The sequence below is a fragment of the Aegilops tauschii genome, chromosome 2 (genome assembly GCF_002575655.3).
Source record: "Aegilops tauschii subsp. strangulata cultivar AL8/78 chromosome 2, Aet v6.0, whole genome shotgun sequence".
Taxonomy (NCBI): domain Eukaryota; kingdom Viridiplantae; phylum Streptophyta; class Magnoliopsida; order Poales; family Poaceae; genus Aegilops; species Aegilops tauschii.
This window is the reverse complement of record NC_053036.3, coordinates 47,729,208-47,753,659: the sequence shown is the minus strand read 5'-3', so window position 1 is coordinate 47,753,659 and position 24,452 is coordinate 47,729,208. Positions and strand designations below refer to the sequence as shown.

General features: G+C 49.4%; 1 protein-coding gene and 1 pseudogene across 1 annotated transcript; one reads left to right on the top strand and one right to left on the bottom strand.

The window, feature by feature from the left end:
• Positions 1-11,034: 11,034 nt before the first annotated feature.
• LOC141040716 (uncharacterized) lies at positions 11,035-11,676 on the bottom strand. Its single transcript, XM_073506832.1, has one exon. The coding sequence runs from the start codon at positions 11,674-11,676 to the stop codon at positions 11,035-11,037; it is 642 nt and encodes a 213-aa protein (XP_073362933.1).
• Positions 11,677-12,638: 962 nt separating this feature from the next.
• LOC109782456 (F-box/FBD/LRR-repeat protein At1g51370-like) lies at positions 12,639-13,786 on the top strand (annotated as a pseudogene).
• Positions 13,787-24,452: the final 10,666 nt, after the last annotated feature.

Genomic DNA, 24,452 nt, shown 5'->3' with positions numbered 1-24,452 from the left:
CCTGGGCATACTGCTGCTGGTGGAGAAAGAACCTGTCGGCGCGTCGTACCACCTCAATACCGAGGAAGTAGTGCAACGGGCCGAGGTCCTTAATGGCGAACTCGGCGCTGAGGCGAGCAGTATGCTGGCGAAGGAGCTCTAGCGAGGAGGCCGTCAGGATGATGTCGTCGACGTAGAGGAGCAGGTAAGCGGTCGCCGGAGCCTAGTGGTAGACAAACAACGAGGCGTCAGTGCGAGTAGCTCGGAACCCAAGCTGCTGCAGGAAGCCGGCGATCCGCTGGTACCAGGCTCGAGGGGCCTGCTTCAACCCGTATAAGGAGCGGGAGAGCAAGCACACGTGGTCAGGACAAGCTGCGTCGACGAAGCCACTAGGCTGCTGACAGAAGACCTGCTCCGAGAGATGGCCATGCAAGAACGCGTTCGACACATCCATCTGATGCACCGGCCAGGCGCGAGAGACCGCGAGCTGAAGGACCGCGCGAATCGTGCCTGGTTTTACAACCGGGCGAAGGTGTCGGTGAAGTCAACTCCAGCACGCTGCCGGAACCCGCGTACCACCCACCGAGCCTTATAGCGCTCGAGAGACCCGTCAGGGACGAGTCTTATGCCGGAAGACCCACTTGCCAGTGATGACGTTGGCATGGGCGGTCCGCAGGACAAGCTGCCAGGTGCGGTTGCGCACCAGCGCGTCGAACTCCTCCTGCATCACAACGAGCCAATGCGGATCGCGAAGCGCGGCTCGAGCTGACGACGGGAGGGGTGACGGTGCAAACATCGAGGCAGCAAGGAGGTACTCATCCACGGAATAGCGCGTGATGGGTCGGTGAATACCGGCGCGAGCACGGGTGACCATGCGGGTGTCCGGGGCGGGCGGCGGGGCCGGCGAGACCGGTGGAGAAGCCGGCTGGGCCGGCGGGACAGGCAGGGCCGGGGGCGCAGCCGGCGGAGCTGACAAGGCCGGCAACGAGGCCGGCGAGGCTGGCGAGGGGGGATTGACTGAGGGCGAAGTCGACGAAGAGCCCATCGGGATCACCGGTGAAGCCGTCGAGGAGCCAGGATCAGGCGCATGAGATGCGCTCGCTGACCGGGCTACGGAGTCAACGGGAGTCGGGGGCGCCATGGCCGGCGGCGAGGATGCAGCCGGGCCGGTGGAAGAGCCTAGGGCGGCGGGTGACGGGGCCGGGTCCGACGCCACGGACCCAGACCAGGGCCCAGGCGCTGCGGGAGCGCCGAAGCCAGGGGAGGCCCAAGCGCTGCAGGGGGCCCGAAGCCGGGAGGGGGGCCGAGTGCAAGTGAGAGGCCTCCTCGAGGGGCGCCAGGAGGCGCGGGTGACGATGGCGAGTCGACCGGCGGCGGTACCTGGTGAAAGGGAAAAGACCTCTCATCAAAGTAAACATGCCGTGAAGTGAAAACTCGGTGGGAAACCGGATCATAGCAACGATAACCTTTGGTGTTTGGTGGGTATCCGAGAAAGATGCATGCCACGGAGCGAGGTGCGAGTTTATGAGGAGTAGTGGAGGCGATGCTAGGATAACAGAGACACCCAAAAACACGAAGGTCGTTATAGGAGGGAGGGCTACCGAAGAGGAGATGATGTGGTGCAAAGTTCCCACGAGCACGACTTGGACGAATGTTGATGAGGAGAGAGGCGGTGGAGAGGGCGTCCCGCCAAAACCAGGGCGGGACATTAGCGTGGAAGAGAAGAGTGCGCACACAATCATTGAGGGTGCGAAGGATCCGTTCGGCGTGATCATTTTGTTGCAAGGTATACAGGCAAGTGAGACGAAGAATCGTGCCATGTGTGGCAAGGAGGGTGCGAACCCCGTTGTCAGTCTGCAAGGCATGAATGGGACGCCCAAACTGCAGAGCGACATAGGAGTAAAAGGTAGTGAGAACGGAGAGTGCATCGGATTTTCTCCGCAACGGGAAGGTCCACACATAGTGCGAAAAATCATCAAGTATGACAAGATAGTATAAAAAACCCGTATTACTGGCAACAGGAGATGTCCATAAATCACTATGAATCAACTCAAATGGATACGACGCCCCCGATGAGGACGCACTAAACGGAAGACGGACGTGCTTGCCAAGACGACAAGCATGACAAGTATGATCATCGGTTTTATTACACGTGAATGAAAAAGTCCTAAGAATATGACGAAGGGTGGCCGGGTTCGGATGTCCCAGCCGAGCATGCCAAAGGTCCACCTAAAGGAAATATGCCCTAGAGGCAATAATAAAGTTATTATTTATTTCCTTATTTCATGATAAATGTTTATTATTCATGCTAGAATTGTATTAATCGGGAACATAATACATGTGTGAATACATAGACAAACAGAGTGTCACTAGTATGCCTCTACTTGACTAGCTCGTTAACTAAAGATGGTTATGTTTCCTAACCATGGACATGAGTTGTCATTTGATTCATGGGATCACATCATTAGGAAAATGATGTGATTGACTTGACCCATTCCGTTAGCTTAGCACTTGATCGTTTAGTATTCTGCTATTGCTTTCTTCATGACTTATACATGTTCCTATGATTATGAGATTATGCAACTCCCGTTTACCGGACGAACACTTTGTGTGCTACCAAACGTCACAACGTAACTGGGTGATTATAAAGGTGCTCTACAGGTGTCTCCGAAGGTACTTGTTGGGTTGGCATATTTCGAGATTAGGATTTGTCACTCCGATTGTCGGAGAGGTATCTCTGGGCCCACTCAGTAATGCACATCACCACAAGCCTTACAAGCATTGTAACTAATGAGTTAGTTGCGGGATGATGTATTACAGAACGAGTAAAGAGACTTGCCGGTAACGAGACTGAACTAGGTATTGAGATACCGACGATTGAATCTCGGGCAAGTAACATACCGATGACAAAGGGAACAACGTATGTTGTTATGCGGTTTGACCGATAAAGATCATCGTAGAATATGTGGGAGCCAATATGAGCATCCAGGTTCCGCTATTGGTTATTGACCGGAGACAACTCTCGGTCATGTCTACATAGTTCTCGAACCCGTAGGGTCCGCACGCTTAAAGTTCGGTGACGATCGGTATTATGAGTTTATGTGATTTGATGTACCGAAGGTAGTTCGGAGTCCCGGATGAGATCGGGGACATGACGAGGAGTCTCGAAATGGTCGAGACGTAAAGATCGATATATTGGACGACTATAGTCGGACATCGGAAAGGTTCCGAGTGATTCGGGTATTTTTTTCGGGGTACCGGGGAGTTACGGGAATGCGAGGAAGAAGTAATGGGCCGCATGGGCCAAGTGGTGGAAGAGAGGAGGCAGGCCGCGCGCCCCCTAGCCCAAACTGAATTGGACTAGGGGGCGGCCCCCCTTTCCTCCTTTTCTCCCTCTCCTTCCTTCTCCCTCTCCTCCTTCCTTTCCTCCTCCTAGTAGGAGTAGGAAAGGGAAGTCCTACTCCTACTAGGAGGAGGACTCCTCCTGCTGGCGCGCCCTACAGGGGCCGGCCGGCCTTCCCCCTTGCTCCTTTATATATGGGGGCAGGGGGGCACCCTAGAACACAACAATTGATCTCTTGATCTCTTAGCCGTGTGCGGTGCCCCCTCCACCATATTCACCTCGATCATATTGTAGCGGTGCTTAGGCGAAGCCCTGCGTCGGTAGCAACATCATCACTGTCATCACACCGTCGTGCTGATGGAACTCTCCCTCGAAGCTCGGCTGGATCGGAGTTCGTGGGACGTCATCAAGCTGAACGTGTGCTGAACTCGGAGGTGCCGCACGTTCGGTACTTGGATCGGTCGGATCGTGAAGACGTACGACTACATCAACCGCGTTGTGCTAACGCTTCCGCTTTCGGTCTATGAGGGTACATGGACACACTCTTCCCTCTCGTTGCTATGCATCACCATGATCTTGCGTGTGCGTAGGTGAAATTTTTGAAATTAATACGTTCCCCAACAGTGGCATCCGAGCCAAGTTTATGCGTAGATGTTATATGCACAAGTAGAACACAAGTGAGTTGTGGGCGATACAAGTCATACTGCTTACCAGCATGTCATACTTTGGTTCGGCGGTATTGTTGGATGAAGCGGCCCGGACCAACATTACGCGTACGCTTACGCGAGACTAGTTCTACCGACGTGCTTTGCACACAGGTGGCTGGCGGGTGTCAGTTTCTCCAACTTTAGTTGAACCGAGTGTGGCTACGCCCGGTCCTTGAGAAGGTTAAAACAACACTAACTTGACGAACTATCGTTGTGGTTTTGATGCGTAGGTAAGAACGGTTCTTGCTCAGCCCGTAGCAGCCACGTAAAACATGCAACAACAAAGTAGAGGACGTCTAACTTGTTTTTGCAGGGCATGTTGTGATGTGATATGGTCAAGACATGATGCTATATTTTATTGTATGAGATGATCATGTTTTGTAACGAAGTTATCGGCAACTGGCAGGAGCCATATGGTTGTCGCTTTATTGTATGCAATGCAATCGCCCTGTAATTGCTTTGCTTTATCACTAAGCGGTAGCGATAGTCGTAGAAGCAATAGTTGGCGAGACGACAACGATGCTACGATGGAGATCAAGGTGTCGCGCCGGTAACGATGGTGATCATGACGGTGCTTCGGAGATGGAGATCACAAGCACAAGATGATGATGGCCATATCATATCACTTATATTGATTGCATGTGATGTTTATCTTTTATACATCTTATTTTGCTTTGATTGACGGTAGCATTATAAGATGATCTCTCACTAAATTTCAAGATAAAAGTGTTCTCCCTGAGTATGCACCGTTGCCAAAGTTCGTCGTGCCGAGACACCACGTGATGATCGGGTGTGATAAGCTCTACGTTCATCTACAACGGGTGCAATCCAGTTTTGCACACGCAGAAATACTCGGGTTAAACTTGACGAGCATAGCATATGCAGATATGATCGGACATGGTTTAGTTGATTTGGATCACGTGATCACTTAGATGATTAGAGGGATGTCTATCTAAGTGGGAGTTCTTAAGTAATATGATTAATTGAACTTTAATTTATCATGAACTTAGTCCTGATAGTATTTGCATAACTATGTTGTAGTTCAATAGCTCGCGATGTTGCTCCTCGTTTATTATTTTTGATATGTTCCTAGAGAAAAATATATTGAAAGATGTTAGTAGCAATGATGCGGATTGGATCCGTGATCTGAGGATTATCCTCATTGCTGCATAGAAGAATTATGTCCTTGATGCACCGCTAGGTGACAGACCTATTGCAGGAGCAGATGCAGACGTTATGAACGTTTGGCTAGCTCAATATGATGACTACTTGATAGTTTAGTGCACCATGCTTAACGGCTTAGAATCGGGACTTCAAAGACGTTTTGAATGTCCTGGACCATATGAGATGTTCCAGGAGTTGAAGTTAACATTTCAAGCAAATACCCGAGTTGAGAGATATGAAGTCTCCAACAAGTTCTATAGCTAAAAGATGGAGGAGAATTGCTCAACTAGTGAGCATGTGCTCAGATTGTCTGGGTACTACAATCGCTTGAATCAAGTGGGAGTTAATCTTCCAGATAAGATAGTGATTGACAGAGTTCTCTAGACACCATCACCAAGTTACTAGAACTTCGTGATGAACTATAGTATGCAAGAGATGACGAAAACGATTCCCGAGCTCTTCGTGATGTTGAAATCGAAGAAGGTAGAAATCAAGAAAGAGCATCAAGTGTTGATGATTGACAAGACCACTAGTTTCAAGAAAAGGGCAAAGGGAAAGAAAGGGAAACTTCAAGTAGAATGGCAAGCAAGTTGTCACTCCCGTGAAGAAGCCCAAAGCTGGGCCAAAGCCTGAAACTGAGTGCTTCTACTGCAAAGGAAATGGTCACTGGAAGCGGAAATACCCTGAATATTTGGTGGATAAGTAGGATCGCAAAGTGAACAAGGGTATATTTGATATACAGGTTATTGATGTGTACCTTACTAGTGTTTATAGTAGCCCCTGGGTATTTGATACTTGTTCGGTTGCTAAAAATTAGTAAATCGAAACAGGAGTTACAGAATAAACAGAGACTAGTTGAGGGTGAAGTGACGATGTGTGTTGGAAGTGGTTCCAAGATTGATATGATCATCATCGCACACTCCCTATACTTTAGGGATTAGTGTTAAACCTAAATAAATGTTATTTGGCGTTTGCGTTGAGCATAAATATGATTTGATCATGTTTATTGCAATACGGTTATTCATTTAAAGTCAGAGAATAATTGTTGTTCTGTTTACATGAATAAAACCTTCGATGGTCATACACCCAATGAAAATAGTTTGTTGGATCTCGATCGTAGTGATACACATATTCATAATGTTGATGCCAAAAGATGCAAAGTTGATAATGATAGTGCAACTTATTTGTGGCACTGCCGTTTGGGTCATATCGGTGTAAAGCGCATGAAGAAACTCCATTAAGATGGACTTTTGGAATCACTTGGTTATGAATCATTTGATGCTTGCGAACCGTGCCTTTTGGGCAAGATGACTAAAACTCCGTTCTCCGGAACAATGGAACGAGCTACTGACTTGTTGGAAATAATACATACCGATGTATGAGGTCCAATGAGTGTTGATGCTCGTGGCGGGTATCGTTATTTTCTGACCTTCACAGATGATTTGAGCAGATATGAGTATATCTACTTAATGAAGCACAAGTCTGAAACATTTGAAAAGTTCAAAGAATTTCAAAGTGAAGTGGAGAATCATCGTAACAAGAAAATAAAGTTTCTACAATCTGATCGTAGAGGAGAATATTTGAGTTACGAGTTTGGCCTTCATTTAAAAACAATGTGGAATAGTTTGGCCACATGGAACACCACAACGTAATGGTGTGTCCGAAACGTCGTAACCGCACTTTATTGGATATGGTGCGATCTATGATGTATCTTACCGATTTATCACTATCGTTTTGGGGTTATACATTAGAGACAGCTGCATGCACTTTAAATAGGGCACCATCAAAATCCGTTGAGACGACACCTTATGAACTGTGGTTTGGCAAGAAACTAAAGTTGTCGTTTCTTAAAGTTTGGGGCTGCGATGCTTATGTGAAAAAGTTTCAACCTGATAAGCTCGAACCCAAATCGGAGAAGTGTGTCTTCATAGAATACCCAAAAGAGACTATTGGGTACACCTTCTATCACAGATCCGAAGGCAAGATCTTTGTTGCTTAATATGGATCCTTTCTAGAGAAGGAGTTTCTCTCGAAAGAAGTGAGTGGGAGGAAAGTAGAACTTGATGAGGTAACTGTACCTACTCCCTTATTGGAAAGTAGTTCATCACAGAAATCTGTTCGTGTGATTCCTACACCAATTAGTGAGGAAGCTAATGATGATGATCATGTAACTTCAGATCAAGTTACTACCGAACCTCGTAGGTCAACCAGAGTAAGATCCACACCAGAGTGGCACGGTAATCCTGTTCTGGAGGTCATGTTACTTGACCATGGCGAACCTACGAACTATGAGGAAGCGATGATGAGCCAAGATTCCGCGAAATGGCTTGAGGCCATGAAATCTGAGATGGGATCCATGTATGAGAACAAAGTGTGGACTTTGGTTGACTTGCCCGATGATCGGCAAGCCATTGAGAATAAATGGATCTTCAAGAGGAACACGGACGCTGATAGTAGTGTTACTATCTACAAAGCTCGAATTGTCGCAAAAAGGTTTTCGACAAGTTCAAGGTGTTGACTACGATGAGATTTCCTCACTCGTAGCGATGCTTAAGTCTGTCCGAATCATGTTAGCAAATTGCCGCATTTTATGAAATCTGGAAAATGGATAAACAAAACTGCATTCCTTAATGGATTTATTAAAGAAGAGTTGTATATGATACAACCAGAAGGTATTGTCAATCCTAAAGGTGCTAACAAAATATGCAAGCTCCAGCGATCCATCTATGGACTGGTGCAAGCATCTCGGAGTTGAAATATACGCTTTGATAAGTTGATCAAAGCATATAGTTTTAATACAGACTTGCGGTGAAGCCTGTATTTACAAGAAAGTGAGTGGGAGCAGTACAACATTTCTGATAAGTATATGTGAAATACATACGGATCTGAATTTGGCAGACCCATTGACTAAACTTCTCTCACAAGCAAAACATGATCACACGTTAGTACTCTTTGGGTGTTAAATCACATAAACGATGTGAACTAGATTACTGACTCTAGTAAACTCTTTGAGTGATGCGAACTATGGGTGTTAATCACATGGTGATGTGAACTATTGTTGTTAAATCACATGGCGATGTGAGCTAGATTATTGACTCTAGTGCAAGTGGGAGACTGAAGGAAATATGTCCTAGAGGCAATAATAAAGTTATTATTTATTTCCTTATTTCATGATAAATGTTTATTATTCATGCTAGAATTGTATTAACCCGAAACATAATACATGTGTGAATACATAGACAAACAGAGTGTCACTAGTATGCCTCTACTTGACTAGCTCGTTAATTAAAGATGGTTATGTTTCCTAACCATAGACATGAGTTGTCATTTGATTAACGGGATCACATCATTTGGAGAATGATGTGATTGACTTGACCTATTCCGTTAGCTTAGCACTTGATCGTTTAGTATTCTGCTATTGCTTTCTTCATGACTTATACATGTTCCTATGACTATGAGATTATGCAACTTCCGTTTACCGGAGGAACACTTTGTGTGCTACCAAACGTCACAACCTAACTGGGTGATTATAAAGGTGCTCTACAGGTGTCTCCGAAGGTACTTGTTGGGTTGGCGTATTTTGAGATTAGGATTTGTCACTCCGTTTGTCGGAGAGGTATCTCTGGGCCCACTCGATAATGCACATCACTATAAGACTTGCAAGCATTGTAGCTAATGAGTTAGTTGCAGGATGATGTATTACAGAACGAGTAAAGAGACTTGCCGGTAACGAGATTGAACTAGGTATTGAGATACCGACGATCGAATCTCTGGCAAGTAACATACCGATGACAAAGGGAACAACGTATGTTGTTATGCGGTTTGACCGATAAAGATCTTCGTAGAATATGTGGGAGCCAATATGAGCATCCAGGTTCCGCTATTGGTTATTGATCGGAGACAAGTCTCGGTCATGTCTACATAGTTCTCGAACCCGTAGGGTCCGCACGCTTAAAGTTCGGTGACGATCGGTATTATGAGTTTATGTGATTTGATGTACCGAAGGTAGTTTGGAGTCCCGGATGAGATCGGGGACATGACGAGGAGTCTCGAAATGGTCAAGACGTAAAGATCGATATATTGGATGACTATTTTCAGACATCGGAAAGGTTCCGAGTGATTCGGGTATTTTTTCGGGGTACCGGGGAGTTACGGGAATGCGAGGAAGAAGTAATGGGCCTCATGGGCCAAGTGGTGGAAGAGAGGAGGCAGGGCGCGCGGCCCCCCTAGCCCAAACCGAATTGGACTAGGGGGCCGGCCCCCCTTTCCTCCTTTTCCTCCCTCTTCTTCCTTCTCCCTCTCCTCCTTCCTTTCCTCCTCCTAGTAGGAGTAGGAAAGGGGAGTCCTACTCCTACTAGGAGGAGGACTCCTCCTCCTGGCGCACCCTATAGGGGCCGGCCGGCCTCCCCCATGCTCCTTTATATACGGGGGCAAGGGGGCACCCTAGAACACAACAATTGATCTCTTGATCTCTTAGCCGTGTGCGATGCCCCCCTCCACCATATTCCACCTCGATCATATCGTAGCGGTGCTTAGGCGAAGCCCTGCGTCGGTAGCAACATCATCACTGTCATCACGCCGTCGTGCTGACGGAACTCTCCCTCGAAGCTCGGCTGGATCGGAGTTCGTGGGACGTCATCAAGCTGAACGTGTGCTGAACTCGGAGGTGCCGTACGTTCGGTACTTGGATCGGTCGGATCATGAAGACGTACGACTACATCAACCGTGTTGTGCTAACGCTTCCGCTTTCGGTCTACGAGGGTACGTGGACACACTCTTCCCTCTCGTTGCTATGCATCACCCTGATCCTGTGTGTGCGTAGGTGAAATTTTTGAAATTACTACGTTCCCCAACACCACCGTGGCGGAGAGAGCGACCAGAGCGGATGTGGAGGTGTTGGTGGAGTGCACCGGGTAGAGGCCGTCCGGGCTATCACATCGGTGGAGTACCATCCGGGTATGGGCGTCCTTGACAGAAAAACCCACTTCGTCAAATTCAACAGTTATAGGATTTTCACGTGTAAGAGAACGAACGGAAACAAGATTGATGACTAACTCAGGTGAAACTAAGACATTAGACATATGTATAGGCATGGAGTTAGACGAAAAAGAACCATGACCGACATGAGTAATGGGAAGGGATGAACCGTCCCCAACAGTGATACGACATGCGGTAGAAACTGGATATGCGGACTTGAGGTTACCAGGGTTGGAAGTCATGTGGGCGGTAGCCCCGGTGTCCATATACCAGTCGCCGCCTCCGGTGTATGTGTTGGGTGTAGGAGCAGAGTGAAGCGCCATGAGAAGGGCCGGATCCCAGGGTGCCGGCGGGAGTGCGGCGGCCGCGACAGGGGGCGCGGCGGGGTAGGCGGGCAGGGCCGCGGGGTAGCTGCCCAGGGCAGCGTACGCAGGCGCGGCGACGGGGTAGCCACCTGGGGCGGCGAACATCGCCTGATGGGCGCAGGGGCGAGGGTCGAGGATCCCAGCCGGGACGGGGTCCCGCGGCACTGGCATGGTGTACGCGTGGACCACCCCCGTCCAAAGGTTGGTCGCGGTGGCCCAGGGGGCTGGGGGCAGCGCCTGCTGCTGCGGCTGCCCCCCCCCCCCCCCCCGCGCGCCCGTGCTGCTGCTGCTTCTTGCCGCGACGCCCCCCGCGGCGACGATCGGGGGCAGGGGGCGGCGGCTGGTACACCGGCGGCGGAGGCGCCTGGAAGTAGGCCGCCGGTGGCGGCGGAGGCCGCCGGTGGCGGCGGAGGCCGCGGCGACTGCGGAGCCGTGGGAGGAGCGGCGCGGGAGGTGCCCGCAGCAAGCGCCGTGTGCGTGGCCCGGGACTTCACCATCTTCATCCTCCTCTCCTCCAACCGAAGATAGGCAACAACCCAAGGAAAGGTTGGGTCCGGAAGGAACGTGAGGTTGGAGGCGCGTTGCTGAACTCTTCGTTCAGGCCAGCGGTGAGCGTGCTAAGGAGAAGCTCGTCGGAGACCCGCTCCTCGAGGTCGCAAAACTCGTCAGCAAGTTTCTTAAGGCGCACACAATAATTGTCGATAGACGAGTCAAGTTGATGGCAGCCAAAAAATTCTTGCTGAAAAAACACGCGGCACTGGAGGGCGTTGTCGAGGAAGAGCCCGTTCAGCTTCGCCCACACCGTCTGCGCGTCATCAGTGTCGCAAACGATGGTGTGGAAGATGTCCTTGGAGATGGTTTGGTACAACCAGCGGGTGATGGTGGCATCGATAGTCAGCCAGTCGTCGTCCGCGAACATGAGGTCGGAGTCGACGGAGCCATCAACGTGATCGATGAGGTGGTACTCGCGGAAGACGAGGGAGAAGTAAGTCTTCCAGGCGTAGTAGGTGGAGGTGGCGTAGTCGAGGATGACGGGCACGCGGGCGAAGATGTCGAGATCGCGAACGACTTCCACAGGGGGAGGAGCCGGACCGTCGAAGGGGTTGGAGGGGAGGGACGCGGCGGCGTGGGTAGAGGCCATCGGTGGGGTGGCGCAGCGGCCGAAGGGGGGGCGGCGGCGCGGGTGGGTTGGGGAGGTGGTGGCTTGGGTGGATGGGGCGGCGCGGCGTCCGAAGGGCGGCGGCGTGGTGGAAGGCGATCGGGAGGGAGGGGAGGGAGGAGGGTGGCGATCGGGAAGGAGGGGTGGGGAGGGAGGTGCGCGCGGCGGCGAGATGCAGCGGCGGCGGCAGCGGCTAGGGTAGGGTAGGAGCGGAAGCTAGGTTAGGATCAGGAAGGAAACTGATACCATGTTGAAGGCAATGCAACTCTCGATGTATTGATCGGGTGCACGGTGCACGTATATAAGTACAAGGGCAGCGCTCAGCCTCATCTATACAAGGAAACTAGAGGCGGGGCCGGTAGGAGATTATCCTAACAGATACATGCACGTAATATGTTCAACAAAAATAAATCTGAAAAGCGTCACATCCAACAATATAGAACTGAAAAGTGCCACATCCAACGATAAAAAACAAGCTACAATACCTACACGCCTAGCCTATTATTAGCCTATTTTAGATAATAGCAGTCGTTGCACGGGCCTTGGAAAGAGATGGTGTCCATCAGCTAGCAAGCCAGCTAGCCAGGGAAATGGAGGGCTTGGCTTGCGCCCCCCATCGATGTGCGGCAAGGCCTTTTCCATGAAAGAGCTAGAGCTTATTGTCTCCATGCATCATGCCTCTATCTCTCTTGAATATATACAAAAGGTAGTCGTTCATCCGCGTGCGGAATGCATGTGCGACTTAGACTTGGGGCTTGGGCGACGGCGAGAGGCAATGCTTCCCTGTAAGTGAGTATTTGCTTTGTGTGTGTGTGTGTCGTTTAGCTTTGTTCTTGCAGGAGCATAGAGGAAGGAAGGGGAAAGGACAAGAAGAGCGGATCCGGGCATCCCTGGACCAACAACTTAAAAAAAGACATTGTAGTTCCTTGATGGAGCTAGCTAGGATGGGCGGCGACGACGACGTACGGCACGGCGAGGGTGGACAGGACTGCTGTTGCAGTAGCCCGCTCAGGAAAGACGTACGTGGTCGCACTCGTAGAGATTTTGCTCGCTGGCTGGGGTACGTCTCGCCTTTTGAAACCAAACCACCTCCCGTGGATCGGATCGGATCAGAAATAGAGCAGGCGCCGTTCGCCAACGTCGACCCGGCGACGGCGGCCGATGCACAACGCCAGGGTTGCAATCCCCACAAGCTTGACCAACCCGCGGAAAACGTTCTATCCTACATCTACGCCACCCTCCCCAACTTCCCCGTCTACCCCGGCACGCGGCTCCCCGTCATCGCCGCCTCCTCCGACGGCATCGACCGTGTCAGCCGCCTCCCCGACGAGCCACTGCGTAATATTGTCGCCCGCCTCCCCGTCAAGGACGTCGTGCGCACCACCGCGCTCTCCTTCCGTTGGTGCGCACTATGGCCTTCAACGCCCCTCGTCCGCATCGACGCCTTCCTCCTCCCCAAAGCCGGGGCTTCCGCCCCACGCCGGCCAACTCGCCGGCCCTCACGGCCACCGTCTTCGACATCCTTGAAGCGCACCCGGGGCCCTTCCGCTATATCCACCTCGTCTGCAGTCAGAGTGCGTACAAGAACCGGCTCGAGCACTGGCTCCAGCTCCTCGCCGCCAGGGCCATCTAGGACCTCGTCCTCGTCAACCGCCCGTGGCCGTGCAACGAGCCCCTCCCGGCCACGCTTTTTACCATCACCCCCCTCACTCGCCTCTACCTCGGCTTGTGGACGTTGCCGGACACGGCTGCCCTGCGTGGTGCCTCCTTCTCCCACCTCTGTGAGCTCGGCCTTTGCAGCGTCGAAATGGAGCACGGCGTCGTCGACTCCCTCATCGCCAGGAGCCCCGTCCTGGAGGTCCTCAACATCCTGGGATGCATCAACGGGTTGCGTCTCCGCCTCCTCAGCCAGAGCCTATGCTGCCTGCAAATTAGCTGCTCGAAAATGGAGCACATTACCGTGGTAAAAGCTCCATGCCTCGAGCGGCTCATCCTGTATGGATCTGGCAAAATCACTCGTGGGTTGTGCAGCAGACTCAAGATTTACGATGTCCCCAAGCTGCACACATTTGGATACAGGCATATCGTCTAACAAATTATAGGCCCGGGGCATTTGAAAATAAATATAATTATTTATACTAAACTTTAATATTTGTTTATAATTATTTTGGTTCAGGCCCTCTCGATGGAGGTAATACCCTACTTCCTGCTTGATTGATCTTGATGAATATGAGTATTACAAGAGTTGATCTACCACGAGATCGTAATGGCTAAACCCTAGAAGCCTAGCCTATATGACTATGGTCATGAGTATCTGGTCCTATAGACCTAACCCTCCGGTTTATATAGACACCGGAGGGATCTAAGGTTACACAAAGTCGGTTACAGAGAAGGGAATCTTCATATTTTATCACCAAGCTTGCCTTCCATGCCAAGGAGAGTCCCATCTGGACACGGGTGCGGTCTTCGGCCTTTGTGTCTTCACAGCCCATCAGTCCGGCCCATGATAACAGGCCGGACGCCCAAGGACCCCTTAGTCCAGGACTCCCTCAGTAGCCCCTGAACCTGGCTTCAATGACGAGGAGTCCGGCGCGCAGATTGTATTCGGCATTGCAAGGCGGGTTCCCCTTTCTGAACTCCAAGATAGTTTTCAGACGCAATGACTGTATCCGGACCTGTAACACACACCACACACAACCGTCTGGCAACAAGCTGTGTCGACGAATCTCTGGATATGGTGATTCATGAAACCCATGGTATGATGTGTAAACACAGTCCCCCCTCGCGAATGGAAGTTGCATAGCACGGTAATCATCACCGGTGATATGATCGATGATTGGTTGGATGATCGGATAATTGAGCCCGAGGAACAAGGAGTGGTTGCCGAGGCTGTAAACCCGCCTCCAGTTGAATACGCCTTGCCCAACAGAGCTGGGATCTTTCTCGAACACGAAGCAGCCATAGCCATCAATGTCACGAACGCCCCACGCATTGTACTGCATGTGGTTTGATGTAATGGTTTGGTCAATTTGGTACGTGCGAATGAGCATCAAATGACCGCCGTCAGCTGAACGAGCGATAAACCACCACCCATCGGCTGGTATGATTCCAGATCCTGGAATCATGAAGGCCAGCGCATTTGCGTCTGCTGCAACAATTCAAATTGGAGACCAAAAGGACAAAAATAAACAATCATGTTCAGAGTATGTGTGGAATTAAGATTATTATAACAGTGACACATATCATAGACAGAGAATTGCAATGCTATGGTCATAATCATACCCCAAGTTAAAAAAATAAGCCAATGGCTTTCATATTCTAGCAATATGTCATGGTTCAAACATCATGTAACAATGAGAGGAAAACAGCTATGACAGAGCCTACTCATATTCTACCATAGCACTTACTACTACTGTTCTCATATCAACTCTAAGCAATAACATGCGTTGTTATAAAAATCTTGTAAACGAGAGTAACATATAGCAATCATGATGTTATGCTCATAATATGTATTTTAACAATCATTAGATGCCAATTGTTCTCATATCAACTCTAACAATAACATGTGTGGTCATAAAAATCTAGCAAATGAGAGGAACATATAGCAATGATGTGGTTATAGACATACTATGTATTCTAAATTTGTAACAATGAACAGGCAGTCGTATTCATAAGGTAAAGATGAGATGAGATAGAACAATTACACGACGATAGATTCCACCAGTATAGGCAGCCAATCTGTGCGTTGACCGCGTAAACGATGCCATCGTGCACTATAGCATCAGACAGAAATGTTGCCTCAACAAGATTGACGATGAGCCATAACCATGTATGGCGACCGGATTCCAGATAGACTAATCCCATGTTGAACAAGGCAATGAGCTTGTAATCCATGTAGTCTTCTGATGGTGTGCGCACTTCGCAGATTACAACTTTCAGCAAACAGAGGTCGAGCCAAAAGCTTCACGTGTCTCGTGCGTAGTAGGCAGGAGTGTCCGGCGGGCCGCGAGGCTCGATGGCGGCGGTATCCGACGATGGAAGGGTGATCTCTCGCTCGGTGTAGATATCCACAAGACGCCACGGACTACCGGATTGGTGGATGAGGACGATCCAGTTGGCCTTCATGCCCGCCCAGTAGTGGTCGCGCATGAAGGACAGGTGAATGGGTAGTGGTAGCATGTCGAGGGGCACCACGGCAACCTCCGTAGGATCGTCAAGTCGGTGTTTGGGCCACCTGCGAGGATCGGGCATCAGCAAGCAGGGTGTCTTGAAAAGAGCCGGCCGGTTGCAGACGAGTAGACGGTACAAAGACACCGAGCATGCGGCCAGACGGACGGTGCTAAGTAGGTCCATATGATTACAGATCTGCTCCAAGAGAACATCGGGGAGGGAATTCCAATCGCGGCTCTGCGTGTCAGTCGGTTTTGCTGTTGGGGTTTTCGGTGCCTGCGAGCCAGCAGGGAAGTGGATTCGGGCGGGCGAGCGAAGAAGCTTCTCCTCGTGTGGCCGAGCAGTGAGCGGGGAGATATGGTATGCGCGAGCTACCAAGGAAGATGGCGCGGGCGGGCGAGCAGTGAGCGGGGGTAAATGGTGTGCAGCCGACGATGGAGAAGAGAGGAGGAAGAAGAGTGGAAGAAGGGGAAGAAAGTGCATTAAATCTCAATTCTACTAGTACAACTACCAGGATATACCGTCCTTCGGAGTGTAAATAGTTACACCGATGACATGTGGGTCTACCACAAGAGGGCCCATATGTCAGTTAATGGAGGACAGAGGTGCGTAGGCGTATTTGCGGAAGCGTGCTCTACTGCCAAACATGATGGCAGTACTGGGTAAGGCTGATTTAGTAACACCAACACGCTGGTTCAGCTTATTAATTACGTGTCCCATCTGTTGCAGCGTGTATTGTCACTTCACTGCGAAGACTAGTTGAATAGTTCTCTCTGACCGAGATGGGGAATAATGGATCGCGAAGACTTCCTTTCTACAGTATCCCTATGCCTCTACGCTCACTTCACTCATTTTTCTTCGTACCTAGTCACTTGTTGAAATCTGTAGGAAGACAAATACTCCGTATTTGGGAACAGAGGGAGGCTTTTACTCCGTATTTGGGAACCGAGGGAGTATCACCATATGGAGGGAACAGAGGAAGCTTGAAATATGAACATGTCAATGGGAGGGAGTAAGTCCCATGCATGCATGCATGCATGCATGCATGCAACACTCACACGTACACATGGACGCACGCAACACTCACGCACCCATGCGGCACACAGCACACGACGCGACACACACGCTCACGCTCAAGTGCTCAACCTACTCCCTAAGTCCGTGAAAGACTGTACATTTAGAGATTTGCACATTGACCAGGGCATAATTAACGCCCAAAAGTAGCAGACTTATGTGTGCATGCGACCATTGAGAGAAGAAGATTAAATGAAGGCCGTTGCATGCTGTAATTAAGGATAGACATGTAGCCTATACCTAGAGCACAAGTTGGTGCATTAGTCAATCAATATCGATTTAGATTAAAGGCTAAATGCATTGGAAGTGTAGATGTACATCATGTACTACACTCTTTGTTTTATAGCCGATGTACACTCTTTGTTGGAAGACCGAGGGAGTACACGTGCATGCACTCACATACACAGCTAGGGCGGTTCGCGCGCAAGGGTTGGACTCGTGTCGCGCCTGCGTAAAGTTTTGTTTAACCGATTTCTTTGCTCTGCCAACTGACAGGTGGGACCCAGAAACCAGATGACAATTTAACCAGTCAACAAAGTGCCACGTCGACTATATGGCCGGTTAGTAGGGTGCAATACGGTGCTCTACGATGAGCTAGTGATCGTATAATCACCATAAAACTATATATAGTGACCGTAAAGAGCGTATTGTTACATACGTTGACCGCCAGTGTATTTCTCTCGTTTCAAATTAAGCCATATTAGTCGGAAATGATGCAGTATGGACTACTAGTACTAGTACTGCTTTGATGTGTCCCGTCAACTCGCCGAACGAGGAGAATCTTGCTTACTACGCATCTCCCTCGCCCACGCGCATGGTGGTTCGCAGGACGAGGAGAGGGTTTTGACTACAGGGCCCTCTCCCTCTCCCTCGCCCTCGCCCTCACCCTCGCGGTGGACGTGCAGCAGTTCAATCGATGTCAGATTGCCAGAAGCATATTGTACTGTAGTATCATCATTCTTGGACCTTCTGAAGAGGCGAAGAGCCGAGTGCAAGGTTCACACAAGTACGAACTGTTGAACCTCCCGAAGAGGCAAAGAGCCAAGCGCAAGGTTTTATAGGAGTTGTCATCCTAGTAGGAGTGTACTACAACAATAGCGAACGATGCTACTGTATGATGCCGCCACGTCACGTATATCCAAAGCCGTGCCACCTTTTTTTTCTCAAAGAGCGTGTTGGAGCCCGTGCAACAACCACACAAGTTGCACGTACACATAACACATTTACTAGTAATAAATTCTAAAGGACAATAGCCAGTATGCCACACAAGTTCATCTCCAATTCATGTGATAAATTTGTGCACGACTAGTGTACATATATTCACAGCGCTATCGTTCACAATTACCGTACTCCACTTACACGTTATAGATGGGCTACATGTCCTCCTCCAGGTTCCAATCCCAGGTGTTCTTCATGGATGGCACGATCCATAGCGGTGGGCAACGGGAATCATTGTCGCAGCTTTCTAGTCCGGTTCCACACGATGGAGACTCATCCAAGCTGAAGCGGCATAAATCAGGGATAGCGTGTCCCAGCATGTCGTTCATCCGGCGGTGCGCACTGAAGACACAACCATGCTTCATGAACGGCAGGCCTTCCGTGTCGTGCACGGAAGGTGGCATCCGCTTCACAATGGGGTAGCTGTCCCCGATGAAAAGCGAGTACTCTCCAAGAGTGTTCCTCGGCACCCACGTAGCATCACGGGGGTCGAACTCGGCGCCGTTCATCTGGTACACGAGGCATCTCAGATCTGGACACATGGTGACATACATAGTCAAGGTCCATGCATAATAATGTTGTGCTCAAATATGGCGGTCAGTAATACTATGCAGCAAATAGTACTACTCCGGTATAGAGGAAGTAAAATAACCGGCTTATTATATATAGCCACTCTTGGCAACATGGATGAGATAGTAAGACATGGAAAAACAAAAATGGTGGCAGCTAGTGGGTTCAAGTCTTCAAGGGCCTAGCTAGCTATACGCGTCCTCCAAGGTAAAAAGTAGCCCTACTAGTACTACTAAGTATACTACTAGTACAACAATGAAAGAGAAGGCGAGAGGGTTAAAAAATGGAATACCTGGTTAGATGGTGACGGTCCAATCGTGGTAGATTGTGTGACCATGTTGCACATCAGTGGTACCATGGGTAACGACTGCTAAGATAGTTGATCCCAATATGCCAAAGTCAGCTACAAGGTTCTAGGTTAGACCGAATCACGGATGCAAATGCACATCCAGGATCGGCGATCTTATTTTGATCGGGGGATGACTGGTCCCTGCAAAATAATGGAGTACCGTTAGGGATGCAAATGATGGTTTGTGCATTCCGTTTGTAATCTCCCATACCGTAGGATGGCAACCAGATGAAACAAGTCCCCTAGCTTGTCACCGCGAAGATGCGGCCTAGATGGCGCACGGCGTCTTCGAACGTGTAGGGGTACAAATCTGCCGCCGCCAACATGCGCCAGCCTCTGCCATTACTGCCTCTTCCATTGATGGCAATCCTTATGTCGAAGACCGCGATGAGATAGTAATCGTCGTAGCCGCGTCGCTTTGTCGGCGGGTCCGCAATTGCTATCTTCTTCAATTTCATGTAGGCATCATCATACGTATTCAAGCCCAGCCAGTCCGGAAGGCCGATCCCAATGGTGGAGAAGGGGTCTACCGGAACGGCCGCACTGCTGTGGATGTTGTGCAAAATGATGGTGGTATCCGACGGAGGTATGCAAGCCAATCTTCGTTGGCACCGACCCAGACCTATATATAAGACGGTGGGCAGCGGAGAAATTACGGGATGGAAATGGAATAACTAAGTACTACATGATCAAACTCCGTTACTGACCTGCTCATCGGACAAAATCCGACTACCTCTCAACGTCGGCAACTCTAGCGGAGTCAATGTGCAACCATGGCCAAGGAGCGGTGGACTGTTCGAAGGATTGTCCCATAGAAGAACCTTCTCCTCGAGGATGCATGGAAGACCAACAAGCATGGCCTTTTCCCAAGCCTGTTTAAGCACCGTCTTCAAAAAGTTGGTGCAGGAAGCACTGAGTCTTGCGGCGGTGAGGACATCAGAGCGGCGTGCGATTTCTCCCAGAGGATCGTCGTCCAAGGTCTCCCAGCCCCGACGAGGAGGAGAACCGCCTGGCGATCCATGGGAGCAGCGACGAACTGCCTTCTCTTCGGGGGGGAGGGGAACTGGCGAGGAGGAGATAAGAACGTAGTAACCGCAGGGCCTCGTCCCTTCCAACTATAGATCATTCCTTAGCGAAGGGGTGAGGCTATTATTTACTACTAGTACTAGCATTATGGAACGTTATGGGATTGCATTATACTGTAAATAATAGCACTAGTAAGAAATTTTTGGCACTAGGTAGTAGTTTTTGGCGTGGATTAAGAAATTTTGGGTATGTTTTTGCCATTTTTTTGTACACGCCAACTAGTGTCAAAAAACGTCTTACAATATGTGACGGAGGAGTACGTACTCGTACTGTAGCAGTACTAGTACTACTTTTTCTCAACTAGTAGTGCGATGTACTGTACTTCTAGTCTAGTCTAGTATAGTGCACCAGTTTTGAACTCTTGAATCTCAGGGCCAAGGAGCTACAGTTGGAAGTGGAGGGTACTACTGTTCCCTAGAACCATCGCTGTACTATCAATGCAGGGAAAGTACACCTGCGTAGTGGCCTAGTGGGTACTCTCGGTGCTCTATTCAGCCACTCCTCTCATGTAGCTGGCCTACTCAGCCGCTCCTCTCACGCACACACTAGCAGCCTGTTTATCAGCGACGGTTACTGCGGGGGCAGAACATTTGAGTTATTTGATACAACGAGACTAGGCTTTTCGCTTCCATTTGTGGAGGTGTAATGGATCTCGTCGAACTTTGTTAGTAGTTCCTTCTTTATGAATGAGATGAAGCAAAGCTTTTGCCTCCATTTCAAAAAAAACACATCAAGAGGAATTTCTTTATAGTAGAGCCGATAATGGAGTGAAGTCCATGCGTGCAACGCCACAAGCTACAAAGTAGTAGTAGAGCACTTTACGTACAGAGCCATATTGCACAGTTCCCAATGCCCCGCCAGGCTTTTCCGGCTCCACGGGCTTAATTGGGAGGCGCTAGTTTAAATATGCTACTAGCTGATGAGGAAGCTGCAAGCGAGGTGCGGCTAGGGCGAGCATGCGAGCCACGGGATGCTGGCAAGGAAAACCCGTTCACGTGGCTAGGCTATCCAGTGCACCCAGATTGTGGGGCCGCACGTCCGTTTGACTTCAAAACTCAAACTACCCGTGTAAAATATTGGCTCGCAGCGAAGTGTAGTACTATTTTAAAAAAAAGGCCACCATGCGTTCGGCCGGGATCGAACCCACAAAACGAGGTATACACTCCCACGACCACTAGTAGTACTTGTTGGAGTACAACGCAACCTAGAATCGCCTTTTGTCGCTAGTAGTACGTACATTGTTCCTTACAAGAAACCCCTAATAATGCAAGAAACCACTAAAATGCCAAGAAACTACTACCACTTGCATACATGCAGACTTAAGATAAGACTACATTATCAACCATTGTACATGCTCTTACCAACCAGCCCTACCAAGAAACGACTACTCTACAAAGTGCCGTTTTAGGCACGTTTCAACCCATGGCCCTGTTTGGATATATTTGTTGTCAATCTAACCCTGCCATCCAAACACCACTTTGGTTAGAGTTAGTTTGGGGTTAGAATCTAACTCTAACATCTAACAGGGCCCATGTCGCCCATTAAGTCAACGCCTTCTATTCGACCGGGCGTTATGACTTGTGGGACCTACATGTTAGTCTGCACAAAAATCCCTGAGTGACCTCCTACCTCCGGCCCGTCCACCTAGTCATCCTCGGCCATGGGACGCAGCTACCGGCGCCGGCAGAAGGCGAGGTCAAAACCGCCGGCGGTGCGGAGCCCATGTTGCGGCAGCCCGGATGCCAGCTCCGTCCGGCGCTCGCGGCCGCTAGCTAGCCAAGATAGCTCCGTCCAGCTGCTTGTTTGCAAGGTTTGCTAGCTAGATTGGCACGGCAGTGCGGCGGCTTGCTCGCGCGCGCCACGCTAAGGCCAGCCATCTAGCTCGGGCGAAGGCCAGCGCGGCGGCTTGCTCGCTCGTGAGTCATGCTCGGGACAGCCTGCCAACCCGTGCGGAGGCCAGCGCAGCGTCCGGCCCGTCCGGCGGAGCGGCAGCCAACTCGCTCATCACCGGCGCCACCGACGAACACGCATCAGTACTGTTTGAAGTAATGTTTAGGAAAATTAATGATTTGAGGGGGAATAACAGGATAGAAGGTCAGATGTGGGTCCCTCGTGTCAACGGTCAAACAAAATGTGTGTTGGTTTAAGCTGCCTCGTCAGCACAGACGTGTGGGCCAACCCTGTCATAAATGGGTTTAAACGAACCTAATCGGTAGGAGTACTAGGTAGTAGTTTTTGGCGTGGATTAAGAAATTTTGGGTATGTTTTTGCTATTTTTGTACAATAGATTCTTCCTAGGGCTGGTTGAAAGTGGTAGTTTTTTGTTAAATACTCTACATATTGTAAGTAGGAGTGAAATTTAAGCTTTGGAAGCCAATAAGCAAGGCTAGTTACATAGTGCATATGTGTACATGATTAAAAGTAAATATCAACCATGAGTGGCTAATATCTTGATGGAAAACTCGAAACTATGGAATACTAGGAAAAAAATGCATGGTTGGAAATACTAGCAATGTTCATGTGCGTTGCAATGAATCATAATTAGAATAATAGTTATTCACAAACTTGATACAAAACACTCTAATTTTGATATACATATGTCACTAGAGATATATTATGTTTCAATTAGAATATATTCCTTGGGCTGTTTTGGTGAGGGCAGGGAGGGATGTGGTTGGTTTTAAGATACTAATTATGGGTTTTTCTGCATATTGGTAGACAAGTGGGATGTTGGTGAGAAAAGGCAACAACTTACCTCACAGTCGTTAGATGTAGATCTAATGGTCAGAAACGACGGATGGCAGACACACCATCATCACCAACTTAGTCTTGTGTAGGAGTACTAGCAAGATCTGTGCATTGCACGGAACATCAAGATGCATTTTTTTATAAAACACTTGTTGTGATTGACCCTTGCGGGAGTAGCCCCATGTGTAAAAACTAATGATATCTCGAGAAATATGAGATAAGGTGAAGAGGAGTGGGGTGTGGTGGTGATTGGTGGTCGGACTGAGCGGAGGCATGGGGATTGACGACGCCGGCAGCGGACACCAGGCCAGTTTGTTCCAGAGGCTTCCTTTCTTAATTGCTCAACAATGAGGTTTGTTGGAGATAAGGATGAACGAGGGAAGGCCTTGTCTGCAAATGTGGAGAGGGGTGCGGGTATCTTTTAGTTTAATTTCCATCCGTCAGATATAGATCGGACGATCTATATTGCAAGATGGCACACGTACCATCATCACCAACTAGGTTTTTTATAAGAGAATAAATATAAGTATGAAGATACAAACGTATTATCGATACTTGCTTCCGTAAACTAGATTCTACATTCCATTCAACGCCTCGACATGTGGGGCCTTAGCACAATGACTTCTCGACTGTGTAAAACAAAGATTTTCCCATCCCGATAAGGAGGGGGTGACGGCGGCGCGCTTTTTGGCTTGCTCTAGTCCTAGTAGTCATACTAGGTGATCTAAGCACGTGTAGATTTATTCTTTTTCACGTCTCGTGTTCGCCGTACTTCCACGACTGTTGATGAATAGACGGTAAGTTTTTGACGGGGAAACCCTTGTTGAGCGTGTTTGCGAGAGAGAGAGAGAGTGCATGTGTGATATGTTAGAGACTGAGGCAATGCTAACATATTCTTTGTGTCTATGTGTGTGGAGGATAGAGAGAGACATGTACATGGGGCTTTGTGTTGTGTAACGTGGAGACACATATACATAATTAGAGAGTGAGTGTGTGAGATACACATGCGGACATGGGGAGAGATGAGGATCCAGATAATTGGGTGTTTGTGCGTGTCTGTGTGTGTTTGTGCACGCATTTGTGTGTGAGAGGGAGTGTGTGTATGTGGAGTATAGAGACCACTGATGATGTAAACCTAGTATAAGGGAAGGGGGAATGGTGTGACATGTGTAGTAGCGGGATAGCACGGGTGCGGGCGGGGGGAGCAGACTATTTGGAAGAGACATCGAGTGTGTGTGTGGGAGAGGGGTGTGAGAGCGATAGAGAGAGAGAGAGCTAGCGACGGAGAGGGAGAGAGAGAGAGGAAGAGAGGGGGCGAGAGGGGTCGTTTGTGTCCATAAATGGCGTATAGATAGGGAGACAATGTTGATGTTGTTCGAAATTGGCCCATGTACGGAGACGCAAGGGAAGCGAGTCATCGTGTGTGTGATAGGGACTTCATGAGAGATCTAGAATAGATGGTGTAGAGAACAATGTGCGAAATCGAGAACGATGATACATTAGGGAGCTATGGAAAGAGTCACGACATATATGTATACAGGGA